The following is a 15,382-nucleotide window of genomic DNA, read 5'->3' as shown; positions in this document are numbered from 1 at the left end:
AACAGGAAACTGGTTTGTGGCTTTTAGTAGACGGCCTGACAGATCTTTGCCAAACCAGCCCTTTTGAAAAAAGTTAAGACCTTTTCTGACTGGCCAGAGAGAATGATGAAGGTACTCCTGGTCTCAGAAACCATACTGGGAAACTTGAAACATGGCTCTTTACCCAGCATGGTTCAGAGGTGCCGTTTGAACCTGATACATAGCTGAGAGTTCAGGGCCAGGACTTGTTGGATCTACTCACCTGTAAAGTCCAGTTCAGACCAAAGAATCACACAGAAATGAGATTAGCTTAGAAAGTTGCAGTATGGTTCATCAAGTCTCAGCATTATCCAAATCCTGGTCTAGGGGGTAACTGGACTGGATTGGGATTCTTGAAGAGGTTTCATCTATCCTCGAAAAGGCTTCTTTAGTTTGAAAGAGACTGGCTGAGTGTCGGCTTGTTAGAGTGACCTCTGGATCTGCTCACCGGTCCAATCCAGACCACAGAACTGCAATCAAGTTCAGCTGCCCCCTTTGAGCAAGGTGGACCAGGATTTGGAAATCTTTGTCCTCATTCATATCGTACTCTATGATTCCCCACACAGCTGCAAGATAGGCTTGAAAAGAAGAAGTGGAACCTGGAGCATGGAGAGTCATTGCACCATCTCCTCCAGTTTCAGCGGTGTGAACTGACAGTCTTTCTTAAGTCACAGTTTCAGCTGGTCTCATTGTGAATATTTGGTCTGGACTCGGATTTAAAGGCCTGCATGGATGCTTAGGCCTGTCAGCTGTACTTTAAGGTGCTCTTCTCTTTGCCTTATACCTGCACCGTCCCACAGGGGGCGATCACAGTTCTCATCATACACCCGTAGCTGCACCTGAACGAGAACTGCGCCCACGACTCCTGACTCCTCTGTTGGACTGAAGGCGAGGGTGCGTGGTCGAGCTCTGGTGACAGCTGGTCTTCACACAAATCAAACAAGATTACAAACCTGTCCGTTTGATGAATGTATTAAATATCAAGCAAAAACCTGCGGCTTGTAGCAAAAAAAAGAATTCACCAAAGACTGATGAAGATGACTTTGCCTTTTTGTATTCGGACTGGTATTGGATTTAGGAAGGAAAAGGATGAAATTAGGCCTTAAATCTGAATTTTTTGGCACATTTGTAATGGTTTGATGGTTGAAGACAATGGATAAATATGAATGTTTATATGCCCAGGAAAAGACTGAAATAATCACTCCTACAATAATCACTGAGAAACACACTGTGTCACTTCTGTTTGGCACTTTGGATGTTGATGCTGCTCTACGATTCACTGTGGAAATTCTTGGTACACACTCAATCTACCTGTTTGGAGCTGCTTACCTGACCGTACAGTACTGTCCAGGTGCGCCCAGGTGTTCTGACTGCTGGCATGGTCCATCCTGGGGCAGGACAGTGGTGTTTTCTTAGCAACACTACAACGTTTCTAACAAAGTGAATCCACTCTGCACGAAAGAAACACACCTTAACAAGCAGATTTGACTCACTTCTGGTCAAACATGTCAGGGTAAACATCTTATTTTAACCTGTTAAAAGCTGGAAAGTCCGGCCTAAAGTACTAACCCCCACAAAAAATACCTTTTTGCCCCTTTTGTAGCTCGCCATGTACACAATGGCAGACGTGTGAGTCCTGACCCTCTATGGGGCATGCTGTTGGGTAGAATGCACCACTGTCCCAACGATTCTGAGCTCTCAGTTTAACTTCCTGTCTGCACGTCAGATCGCTGACTCAAAGCCTGTAACCTGGGATCTGAGTAAAGAAGAGTGAAATAAAGCTCCATGTTTGAGGCGTGGCTCTGCAGGGCTGCATACAACACATACACAGCCTGTTCTAGTCCCAGTATCCTGTCTTCACACACTTTGATGCATGCTTTTCTGTATTTACACTCTTTCTGACAACTGAATGTTGGACGGTTTTCTCTGCTGGAGGTGTTCATAGTGATCTCTGCTCTTTCTCTTCTTCTTCTTCTTCTTATTATTATTACACTGTCTGGAAAGCTGATATTAATACTTGTTACTAATATGAACCAATAAAATGACTTTAAAAGACAAACAGGTGCTGAATTCCTCTTTATTGGTAAGGTAAAAAATGTGAAAATCCTCTCGCCGTCACTCATTTTATTTTCAGCTTTGACCCATCAACTTGAATCAGGTCTGATCCAGGCGTCCATGAGAGAGCAACTGGACTTTCCTGGACTACACAGAACACAAACACACCGTTGATACCGGCACACCAGCCCCAAACCCGAATCCAAACCCAGCGTAGAGTGGTTCAGTGAACGTGGTGGTGAAGGTGTGGAGGTGAATCAGTGTGCCTGAGGAGACTCTGTAGAAGGACAGAGAGCCAGCAGGATAGTCCACGTACACCGCTACCCTACCGGATCCAGAGGAGGCAGACGAGGAATGGGATGTTTGTGTGAATTTTCCACCATGATGGACGTGATAACCCCCCTCAGAGCAGTATAGACTCCAGGAACAATCCTTCCATCCAAACGGATGCTCATCCCTGTCTCCTCTCTGTTTGAGTCGTCTGTAACTCACTGATATGTCAACCATTCCTCTCCACAGCACCTCCCAGTAACAGCGACCAGTCAAACCAGTCTGACACAGCAGCTGAGGACAGACCTTGAACCTGTCTGGATGATCAGGATACGGCTGCTCCTTTTTCACCCACGTCACCCTCCTGTTCTTTTCAGACAGTCGCAGTTTTCTGTTCATTGTGTTGGTGTCCACCTCCAGCTTACAGGCGTCTGAGAATATGAGACAACACAGCCGACGGTTATCACCTGTTATCACCTGTACACCCATCTTTACAGTCAGACTTCAGGAGAGAACAGAAACCCTGACATCACCAGGGATGTACACTGGAATTTTACTGATATTGTAAACCAACAGAAGTCAGAGAGAAACGGGTGCAGCCCAGATCAAAACCTGATTCCTGGATAAATTCATAAACCACACTTACACTTCCTCAGACCAGGTTTTAGTTTGTCCGGACCACCATGGTCCAACCTGGAAGAAAAACTCAAGCTATTATCACAGTAGGGACAGGTCATGATCTTAAGATACTCAGTAAAAAAGTGTCCATGGAACTATTTTCTATAGCGATACAGGCCTAATAAAAGTTTGGCCCCCTTGGATGTTTTTCCCTTTTGTGATTTTATCAGTGAGTCACGGTCACTATAGTAGAACCAGTCACTCTATTTTTGTAATGGAGGTTTAAAGGACTGTAGCGATCTACTAGCTGTCTGGATCTCAATTCTCCAAACTTCACTCCAGGTGTATCTGTTAGAACACAGATGAGGACGACTTTTCTCCTTTTAGAGCTTTAATGAATCTTTGCAACAGTACAAACATGGGTCTGCAACATTTGTAAGTGTGAGTGGTTCTGCAAAGAAATAAACTATATTCAGCTCCAAAATAGTAATGCATTAAACAGTGCATACCAGTATACATACATTCAAAATATGTGCATTAAATAATACTGTATCCCGGAGCATGTAAATATAACATGTTAAAGTAAGTTGCGGCCATCTCTGCTGCATACGTTTCAAGTATTTCAAACTTAAACTTTGCAATAATAGGCTTAATAAACAAATAAAGACCCTTTGAGCTGTCATTTAACAAGTTTAGCTAACGCTGACATGATGCTCAAACACGTGCTCAAAGTCGGCAAAGTTTACACACAAACATGAATCACTGCGTGAACATTATAATTTACAGGTCTCGTGGACGCACACACACTTGTATGGGAACTTAAGTCCATGAACTGTGCCTTCGATCATCGAAGCACAAGCTGCCGATCCCTTACGCTTCTCCACACTGCACTCTCTCCTCTCTGGCTGCGCGCTCTCACTCTAACTATCCAGCTCGTGCTCCCAGAGTATACAGCGTGTGCACCTGCTCGCTCCCACTCACAGCCGCGCATGTAACTGGATCATCAGGAGTCTTAACTGCCTTTTGTACAATTTTCTTTGGTTATTGCTGAGATTAAGAATGCACTATGGCCATCACAGATTAACTTTACCATGGACTTTGATGACTTCCATGGGCCCCAGTTTTGCTTGGCCCCAGCTCTCCCCTGAACCCTCCCCTTATGGACAGCCTTGTCTGTCTGTACCTCAGTATGTTCAGTCTGCAGTGTGGATCCTTTAGCCGAGCAGACAGCAGCTCCTCTCCGCGTTCTCCAGGATGGTTGTAGCTCAGGTCCAGCTCCACCAGACAGGAAGAGCTCAGTGCAGAGGCCAGAAACATACAACCTTCCTCTGTGACCAAACAGCCTGAAAGACTACATACATGCACAAGGACTCTTTAAAAAGTTCAGTTTAAAACAAATAAGACGTATATGTTCCCAGAATCCTGAACCGGTTGTGGTACCTACAGTCTTGAAAAGTGGTCGTAACCAAGCCTCTCTCTCAAAAGTCTGAGAGTGTAATACCCTCTCTACATCTGCATAAGACATCCACAGTGTTTTTAAGGACATCTACAGTCCCTATGAGGATGTCTACAGTCTCTATGAGGATGTCTACAGACTCTTTGAGGAGTTCTACGCTCTCTATGAGGACATTTACGGTCTCTATGAGGATGTCTACAGTCTCTATGAGGATTTCTACAGTCTCTATGAGGATGTCTACAGTCTCTATGAGGACGTCTACAGTCTCTATGAGGACATCTACAGTCTCTTTGAGGACATCTACAGTCTCTATGAGGACATCTACAGTCTACATGAGGATGTCTACAGTCTCTATGAGAATATCTACAGTCTCTACGAGGATATCTACAGTCTCTATGAGAATATCTACAGTCTCTATGAGGATATCTACAGTCTCTATGAGAATATCTACAGTCTCTACGAGGATATCTACAGTCTCTATGAGAATATCTACAGTCTCTACGAGGACGTCTACAGCCTCTATGAGGATATCTACAGTCTCTATGAGAATATCTACAGTCTCTATGAGAATATCTACAGTCTCTACGAGGATATCTACAGTCTCTATGAGAATATCTACAGTCTCTACGAGGACGTCTGCAGTCTCTACGAGGACATCTACAGTCTCTATGAGAATATCTACAGTCTCTATGAGAACATCTACAGTCTCTATGAGGACGTCTACAGCCTCTACGAGAATATCTACAGTCTCTACGAGGACATCTACAGTCTCTATGAGGATGTCTACAGTCTCTATGAGGATGTCTACAGTCTCTTTGAGGACATCTTCAGTCTCTATGAGGATGTCTACAGTATATATGAGGACATCAACAGTCTCTTTGAGGACATCTATAGTCTCTATGAGGATGTCTACAGTCTCTTGCAGGACATCTACAGTCTCTTTGAGGATGTCTACAGTCTCTTTGAGGACATCTACAGTCTCTATTAGGATGTCTACAGTCTCTATGAGGACATCTACAGTCCCTATGAGGATGTCTACAGTCTCTATGAGGATGTCTACAGTCTCTTTGAGGACATCTTCAGTCTCTATGAGGATGTCTACAGTATATATGAGGACATCAACAGTCTCTTTGAGGACATCTATAGTCTCTATGAGGATGTCTACAGTCTCTTGCAGGACATCTACAGTCTCTTTGAGGATGTCTACAGTCTCTTTGAGGACATCTACAGTCTCTATTAGGATGTCTACAGTCTCTATGAGGACATCTACAGTCTCTATGAGGACATCTACAGTCTATATGAGGATGTCTACAGTCTCTTTGAGGACATCTACAGTCTCTATGAGGATGTCTACAGTCTCTATGAGGATGTCTACAGTCTCTATGAGGATGTCTACAGTCTCTATGAGGATATCTACAGTCTCTATGAGGATGTCTACAGTCTCTTTGAAGACATCTACAGTCTCTATGAGGACATCTACGTTCTCTATGAGGACATTTACGGTCTCTATGAGGATGTCTACAGTCTCTATGAGGACATCGACACAGTCTCTATGAGGACATCTACAGTCTCTTTGAGGACATCTACAGTCTCTATGAGGACATCTACAGTCTCTATGAGGACGTCGACAGTCTCTTTGAGGACATCTTCAGTCTCTATGAAGATATCTACAGTCTCTATGAGGATGTCTACAGTCTCTATGAGGATGTCTACAGTCTCTTTGAGGACATCTTCAGTCTCTATGAGGATGTCTACAGTATATATGAGGACATCAACAGTCTCTTTGAGGACATCTATAGTCTCTATGAGGATGTCTACAGTCTCTTGCAGGACATCTACAGTCTCTTTGAGGATGTCTACAGTCTCTTTGAGGACATCTACAGTCTCTATTAGGACATCTACAGTCTCTATGAGGACATCTACAGTCCCTATGAGGATGTCTACAGTCTCTATGAGGATGTCTACAGTCTCTATGAGGATGTCTACAGTCTCTATGAGGACATCTACAGTCCCTATGAGGATGTCTACAGTCTCTATGAGGATGTCTACAGTCTCTATGAGGATGTCAACAGTCTCTATGAGGACGTCTACAGTCTCTTTGAGGACATCGACAGTCTCTATGAGGACGTCTACAGTCTCTATGAGGATGTCTACAGTCTCTATGAGAACATCTACAGTCTCTATGAGGATGTCTACAGTCTTTATGAGGACATCTACAGTCTCTATGAGGACATCTACAGTCTCTATGAGGATGTCTACAGTCTCTATGAGGATGTCTACAGTCTCTATGAGAACATCTACAGTCTCTATGAGGATGTCTACAGTCTCTATGAGGACATCTACAGTCTCTATGAGGACATCTACAGTCTCTATGAGGATGTCTACAGTCTCTATGAGGACATCTACAGTCTCTATGGGGATGTCTACAGACTCTTTGAGGACATCTTCAGTCTCTATGAGGATGTCTACAGTCTCTATGAGGACATCTACAGTCTCTATGAGGATGTCTACAGTCTCTTTGAGGACATCTACAGTCTCTATTAGGATGTCTACAGTCTCCATGAGGACATCTGCCGTCTCTATGAGGACGTCTACAGTCTCTATGAGGACATCTACAGTCTCTATGAGGACATCTACAGTCTCTATGTGGACGTCTACAGTCTTTATGAGGACATCTACAGTCTCTATGAGGACATCTACAGTCTCTATGAGGACATCTACAGTCTCTATGGGCATGTCTACAGACTCTTTGAGGACGTCTACAGTCCCTATGAGGACGTCTACAGTCTCTATGAGGACATCTACAGTCTCTATGGGGATGTCTCCAGACTCTTTGAGGACATCTTCAGTCTCTATGAGGATGTCTACACTCTCTGTGAGGACATCTACAGTCTCTATGAGGATGTCTACAGTCTCTATGAGGACATCTACAGTCTCTATTAGGATGTCTACAGTCTCTATGAGGACATCTGCAGTCTCTATGAGGACGTCTACAGTCTCTATGAGGACATCTACAGTCTCTATGAGGACGTCTACAGTCTCTATGAGGACATCTACAGTCTCTATGAGGACGTCTAAGGTCTCTTTGAGGACATCTACAGTCTCTATTAGGATGTTTACAGTCTCTATGAGGATGTCTACAGTCTCTATGAGGACATCTACAGTCTCTATGAGGACATCTACAGTCTCTATTAGGACGTCTACAGTCTCTATGAGGACATCTACAGTCTCTATGAGGACGTCTACAGTCTCTATGAGGACATCTACAGTCTCTATTAGGATGTCTACAGTCTCTATGAGGACATCTACAGTCTCTATGAGGACATCTACAGTCTCTATGAGGACATCTACAGTCTCTATGGGGATGTCTACAGACTCTTTGAGGACATCTTCAGTCTCTATGAGGACGTCTACAGTCTCTATGAGGACATCTGCAGTCTCTATTAGGATGTCTACAGTCTCTATGAGGACATCTTCAGTCTGTATGAGGACGTCTACAGTCTCTATGAGGACATCTGCAGTCTCTATTAGGATGTCTACGGTCTCTATGAGGACATCTACAGTCTCTATGAGGACATCTACAGTCTCTATGAGGACGTCTACAGTCTCTATGAGGACATCTACAGTCTCTATGAGGATGTCTACAGTCTCTATGAGGATGTCTACAGTCTCCAGTAGGATATCTACAGTCTCTATGAGGACATCTACAGTCTCTATGGGGATGTCTACAGTCTTTATGAGGATGTCTACAGACTCTTTGAGGACATCTACAGTATATATGAAGACATCTGCAGTCTCTATGCGGACGTCTACAGTCTTTTTATGGACATTTACAGTCTCTTTGGTTCTTTGATCATCTTAGGCTTACCTGACAGTCTCCAGTTTCCAGCATTGATTACCCAGTCCAGCTGAAAGCAGCTTCACTCCTGAGTCCTGCAGATCGTTGTTGCTTAGGTCCAGATGTCTCAAAGTGGAGGTCTGGGACTTGAGGACTGATGACAGAGCCTTACAGCTTTTCTCCAACAGATTACAGCAAGTCAACCTGAAAAGGATCTCCACTCAGTCAAATCATCTTCATAAATGCAACCACATTTAGTGGGTTTAATGATATTCTTTAACATCACTTTTCAGAGAGGGTATGTTCGACCTCTGCCTCAGTCTTAATGTCATAGATGCAGAATGGTGGGCCAAACATTTTAAACTAAGCTGGTGTATTATTCCATTTTAACATTTGATTAACTACAATGTGGAGATCGGAGAGCTTTGCCAACTCTATCAACAGTGGACTTGGAGAATGCTTACTATCCAGTCCCTTGGAGGGTCATGTGGGGAGTTCTCTGGGAATTTGGGGTCCTGCAGTGGGTGGAGTGGATCCTGAGGCACCTCTGTTGTTTGATGACGTGTGGTTCTGTTGGCTTCCTCAGCCAGGGACCTCCAGCAGGAATTGGGTTGGTTTCCAGCTGAGTGCAAAGTGGTCAGGATGAGAACAGGTACCTCCAAGTCCAAGGCCATTATCCTCTGTCAGAAAACAGATTGCTCCCCCAGGATGAGGTGTGAGTCTTTGCCTAAAGTGAAGGAACTTAAGTATGTCATGGTCTTTTTCATGGCTGGGCCATGGACCATGGGATTACCGGTGATTGTTGCAGCATCAACAGATTTGAGGCATTGTACCAGGCTGTTGGGGTGAAGAGGGAGCTTACCCAGCAGGCTAATGACCTATGGCCATGAGCTTTGAGTAATGACCAAAAGAATGAGATTGCAGATACCAGAAGGTCACATTTCTCAGGAGGGGTGTCTGGAAGGAAGATCAAGAGGCATTTGGCTGCACACCTCTACAATGGGGTGACCTCATTTTTTGCCCCATGTCGAGTTCGCTCCACCGTAGAAGTCTGCTGCCAAATTCTCTAGGCAAGATTGATGGATGCATCGCTTTGACAGTAAGTCTTCTTCATGGCACCAATCTATGACCAAAGTTCTCTCAAGGAGGCCAGTCTTCTGTTCTGACACTAATCCACCATGAGCTCAGAAGAAAAGAACATTCAGCAGTTATAGAGGAGAGGACAAGCTTCCTTTAAACGGCAGAAACCTCGACTAGACCTGGCCTTATGCTGAACAGCCATTTGCTGTTAGATTTCTGGATGTCCTGGCCATAAATCCATCTTAAAATCACTCTCTATGATATGGCTAACATCAGTAATGATGGTAGAAATATGTGAGTGATTTGAAGTAACAGCAATGGTTGACCAAAGACTGACTACTGTCATGTTAGCATTAGCATCATAGACTGTAGAAAGAACTGGACCAACCCTGTGTGACGTCAGTCGTCTGCTTACAATAGGCGGACTCAAACAGCTCTTGAAGCCAATCTGTGGAGGCTTCCATATTGAAATCTCGGTCTCAACCGAACTTTGGATCAACCTAACGGCCCGCCCACTAAGCACAACTTCCTGTCAGCTAGCTAGCTAGTGTTCTGGTTGACAGAAACGTAGCTTCTGCCTGTTGAGCTATCTGTTAATCAAATGATATGCGTCAATCAGTGTGAAGTGAGGTTTATCCTAAATATAATCCAAACGATCGTGGTACAAAATAATTCACCCCCCGTACAGTGGGAGCACAATAAGACACTAGCTAATGAGACACGTTTGGTGTTTTGAACCAGGCTGTAAACCAGTTTATTTTTAGTGTAAAAACCGGCTGTTTAACAGGTGTCCAGATGGAACTTCAGGTGTTTCTGCAACCAACCTCAAGTGGACACTCGCGGTATTGCAATTTTTGCACTTTCTCATTGGCTTCATTTTTCAGGACCGGAGGTTGCTGCTTGGCTAGCAGCTAAGATGACTATTTGCAGTCGTAGCAGTTGAAACTAAAGTGCTCTTGTGTTCAGATCAACAATTCTAACAATGAAAACAATGAAAAAAACAGACAGGAAAGCCTTAAAAATCTTATTATCTAACCTGAGAGTTTCCAGATTACAGTGCTGACTCTCCAGTCCATCACAAAGCAGCTTCACTCCTGAATCCTGCAGGTCATTGTTGCTCAGGTCCAGCTCTATTAGGGTGGAGGTCTGAGAGCTGAGGACTGAAGACAGAGCTTCACAGCTACTCTCTGAGAGGTGACAGCCACTCAACCTGGAGAGAACCCAGTGGATAATGAGATGAATAACTATTACATGTCAGAGAAAAACTAGTGTATCCTGAACAGCGATGGGTGCACCTACAGAGCTTTGTTGGAGGCTTTGACCACTGGCAGCAGCCTCAGGAGAGCCTCCTCTGAGGCTGAGTACTTCCTCAGGTCAAACAGGTCCAGATCTTTGTCTGATGAGAATAAAATGAAGACCAGAGCTGACCACTGAGCAGGAGACAACTCAGCGATAGAGAGACTTCCTGATCCCAGGGACTGTTGGATCTCCTCCACTAGAGAACGATCATTCAGTTCATTCAGACAGTGGAACAGGTTGATGCTCTTCTCTGCAGACACATTCTTATTGATCTTCTTCTTGATGTACTCAACAGTCTTCTGATTGGTCTTTAAGAAATTTCCTGTCTGGGTCAGGTGGCCTCGTAAAAGACTTTGATTGGTCTGCAGTGAAAGACCCATGAGGAAGCGGAGGAACAGGTCCAGGTGTCCATTTGGGCTCAGTAAGGCCTGGTTCACAGCACTCTGGTAGAACTTTGCCTTTGTGTATTTTTTGGATGTTGATGGTTCTTCTGCCATCAGATTGACTCCAGAGTTGGTGAAGGTCTGATGGACATGAAGAGCGGCCAGAAACTCCTGAACGCTCAGATGGATGAAGCAGAACACCGTGTCCTGGTACAGTCCTCTCTCCTCTCTGAAGACCTGTGTGAACACTCCTGAGTACACTGAGGCTGCTCTGATATCGATGCCACACTCCATCAGGTCTGGTTCATAGAAGATCAGGTTTCCTTTCTGCAGCTGCTCAAAAGCCAGCTTACCCAGAGACTCGATCATCTTCCTGCTCTCTGGACTCCAGTGTGGATCAGTCTCAGCTCCTCCATCATACTTGATGTTCTTCACTTTGGTCTGAACCACCAGGAAGTGGATGTACATCTCAGTCAGGGTCTTGGGCAGTGCTTCTCCCTCTCTGGTCTTCAGCAGATCCTCCAGAACTGTAGCAGTGATCCAGCAGAAGACCGGGATGTGGCACATGATGTGGAGGCTTCTGGAGGTCTTGATGAGGGAGATGATCCTGCTGGCCTGCTCCTCATCCTTGAACCTCTTCCTGAAGTAGTACTCCTTCTGAGGGTCAGTGAACCCTCTGACCTCTGTCACCATGTCAACATACTTAGGAGGGATCTGATTGGCTGCTGCAGGTCGTGTGGTTATCCAGAGGCGAGCAGATGGAAGCAGGTTCCCCCTGATGAGGTTAGTCAGCAGCACACCCACTGAGGTGGACTCTCTGACATCCGTCAGGATCTCAATGTTGTGGAAGTCCAGAGATAGTCGACACTCATCCAGACCATCAAAGATAAAGACCGCCTGGAAGTCCTCAAACCTGCAGAGTCCTGCTTCTTTGGTTTCAGTAAAGAAGTAATGAACGAGCTCCACCAAGCTGAACTTTTTCTCTTTCAGCAGATTCAGCTCTCTGAAAGTAAATGGAAATGTGAACTGGATGTCCTGGTTGGCTTTGCCTTCAGCCCAGTCCAGAGTGAACTTCTGGGTTAAGACTGTTTTCCCAATGCCAGCCACACCCTTCGTCATCACTGTTCTGATTGGTCCATCTCTTCCTGGTGAGCCAGTAAAGACGTCTTCCTGTCTGATGGTAGTTTCTGGTCTGTGTGGTTTCCTGGATGTTGTTTCGATCTGTCTGACCTCGTGTTCCTCGTTGACCTCTCCAGTCCCTCCCTCGGTGATGTAGAGCTCTGTGAAGATCTCGTTCAGGAGGGTTGCACTTCCTGATTTAGCGATCCCCTCAAACACACACTGGAACTTATTCTTCAGGTTCGACTTGAACTTTTGTTGGCACAGAGAAGCATCAGTTCCTGAGGGAAAAAGAAACAAATAACCTTTAGTGCATTCAATAAATATCCAGACCCCCATCACTTCTTCAGTTTTGTCAGTTAAACCTGATGCTAGGTCATGTATGAGAGCAAATAGCAAACTCTGAGAGGAAACTCGGCTGAGTCAACTTGGTCCTGGACTGCTCTGGCCTTCTGATGGCACCCAGTATGCCATGATTTAGACAAGGTCTGAGAAACTGCACCACGTGCCCAGCTGCTGTTCCAGTATCAGCCGACCCTTCCCATTCTCACTCTCCTGAGCATGTCAGCATTAGACACACGTTCTAACACTGATACCCAGCTGGCACCTCTGACCATCAGTAAATGTCCAGGCCTCCAAAGAGTATTGTCCGAACAGGGGGGACCAAGGACCAGTCTCTATGAGGACATCTACAGTCTCTATGAGGACATCTACAGTCTCTACAAGGACACCTAGATTCTCTACAAGAATATCTACAGTCCCTACAAGGACATCTACAGTCTCTACAAGGATGTCTACAGTCCCTACAAGGACATCTACAGTCTCTACAAGGATGTCTACAGTCCCTACAAGGACATCTACAGTCTCTACAAGGATATCTACAGTCCCTACAAGGACATCTAAAGTCTCTAAGGGGACATCTACAGTCTCTATGAGGACGTCTAAGGTCTCCAGTAGGACATCTATAGTCTCTATGAGGACGTCTAAGGTCTCCAGTAGGACATCTATAGTCTCTATGAGGACATCTACAGTCTCTATGAGGACGTCTTCAATCTCCAGTAGGACTTCTACAGTCTCTATGAGGACATCTACAGTCTCTATGAGGACGTCTACAGTCTCTATGAGGACGTCTACAGTCTCTATGAGGACATTCACAGTCTCTTTGAGGACATCTATAGTCTCTACGGGGACATCTACAGTCTCTAAGAGGACATCTACAGTCTCTATGAGGACATCTACAGTCTCTATGAGGACATCTACAGTCTCTAAGAGGACATCTACAGTCTCTATGAGGACATCTACAGTCTCTATGAGGACATCTACAGTCTCTATGAGGACATCTACAGTCTCTATGAGGACATCTACAGTCTCTATGAGGACATCTACAGTCTCTATGAGGACATCTACAGTCTCTAAGAGGACATCTACAGTCTCTAGGAGGACATCTACAGTCTCTATGAGGACATCTACAGTCTCTATGAGGACATCTACAGTCTCTATGAGGACATCTACAGTCTCTATGAGGACATCTACAGTCTCTATGAGGACATCTACAGTCTCTATGAGGACATCTACAGTCTCCAGGAGGACGTCTACAGTCTCTATGAGGAAATCTACAGTCTCTATGAGGACGTCTACAGTCTCCAGTAGGACATCTGCAGTCTCTATGAGGACATCTACAGTCTCTACGGTGACATCTACAGTCTCTTTGAGGACATCTACTGTCTCTATGAGGACATTCACAGTCTCCAGTAGGACATCTACAGTCTCTATGAGGACATCTGCAGTCTCTACAAGGACATCTTCAGTCTCTATGAGGACATCTACAGTCTCCAGTAGGACATCTACAGTCTCTATGAGGACATCTGCAGTCTCTACAAGGACATCTTCAGTCTCTATGAGGATGTCTACAGTCTCCAGTAAGACATCTACAGTCTCTATGAGGACATCTACAGTCTCTACGGAGACATCTACAGTCTCTATGAGGACATTCACAGTCTCTATGAGGACATCTACAGTCTCTATGAGGACATTCACAGTCTCTATGAGGACATCTACATTCTCAATGAGGACATCTACAGTCTCTATGAGGACGTCTACAGTCTCAATGAGGACATCTACAGTCTCCAGGAGGACGTCTACTAGGGGTGGGACAAAAAATCGATACACTGAAATATCGCGATACTTCCTGGTGAGATATTGTATCGATATTTTAAAATGCAGTATTGATATTTACTTAATTAGCTAATTATTCACTTTGTTGCTGCAGTAGTTTGTGGTGTAATTTCACCCCCTGACCACTAGTTGGCGGCAGGCATTGCTAGCTGGCAGTTGACTCTTGCCTCTTCTCTCTTGAGACAACGAGATCACACGAGACCTCTGGTCTGCGTGAGCCGGTTGCTTGTACCTACCCAGCAGAGCGACTTCTGCCACATTCATAGTGGATGTGTACACTTATTTTGGCTTCCAAAACATTAAAGACAGCACAAACTTAGACAGGAGTTAGGCAGTCGTTTGCGAGATATGCCACGCCAGAGTAAAATACTGAGACAACACAACGAATCTACTAGTTAGGCATCATCGCGTTAGCGCTACAGCTAACAGCTAACGTCAACAAACAAGCCCATTGAAGCTACTGCTGGTCTCATGCAACCATAATCACAGTCGTATTATTTGTAAGGACCTGTCCCGTGTAGTGTCGTTAAGAATGACGGCTTCGGTAACACAAGACAGAAATACTGGCCTGTCACGTCATGCCCTCCGCAAAACACAGTCCATCAGTCTGAAAGCTGGACGTGACTATCAGCTCGTCTCCCATAGTTTCCCTGAACAAACACATTATGTGATGACATAAAAAAACTGATAAAATATGAAATATAAAGGATTGGAGTACAGTCACTCTATAATAATTTATTCCCCTTTTCTTAAAAAAAAAAAAAAAAAAATCACAGTAGCGTTCAGTGCAACAAATGGGGAAAATCCTCATCTTCAGATTGAACAAAGAGGTAAAATGCGAGATGATGCAGGACTATATATTTTTTAAATAGCTTAATTCTACATTGTTAAATTCGATATTAACTTAAAATTACATAATAAGTTCTACATATATATACTACACACATATGTATAGACTTTATGCACTTCATATTCAGTATTTAGCTCAGTCTGTGTCAAATTCTGTGAAACTGATACTAAATTGTTGTGAATAAGTTGAGAAATCCTGCACTTGACCATTTTATAACTATT

At 44.4% G+C, this 15,382-nt stretch overlaps 1 protein-coding gene across 1 annotated transcript; it reads right to left on the bottom strand.

Moving 5' to 3' along the window:
• Positions 1-2,090: 2,090 nt before the first annotated feature.
• Positions 2,091-14,575, bottom strand: LOC121506654 (NLR family CARD domain-containing protein 3-like). Its single transcript, XM_041782488.1, has 7 exons — positions 14,548-14,575; positions 10,635-12,417; positions 10,372-10,545; positions 8,286-8,459; positions 4,145-4,312; positions 2,990-3,036; positions 2,091-2,774 (listed from the first exon to the last, which is right to left on the bottom strand). The coding sequence occupies exons 1-7, from the start codon at positions 14,573-14,575 to the stop codon at positions 2,221-2,223; spliced, it is 2,928 nt and encodes a 975-aa protein (XP_041638422.1). The 3' UTR covers positions 2,091-2,220.
• Between the last annotated feature and the right edge of the window lie 807 nt (positions 14,576-15,382).

The sequence above is a fragment of the Cheilinus undulatus genome, unplaced genomic scaffold (genome assembly GCF_018320785.1).
Source record: "Cheilinus undulatus unplaced genomic scaffold, ASM1832078v1 Contig4, whole genome shotgun sequence".
Taxonomy (NCBI): domain Eukaryota; kingdom Metazoa; phylum Chordata; class Actinopteri; order Labriformes; family Labridae; genus Cheilinus; species Cheilinus undulatus.
This window is presented reverse-complemented; position numbering and strand designations above follow the sequence as displayed.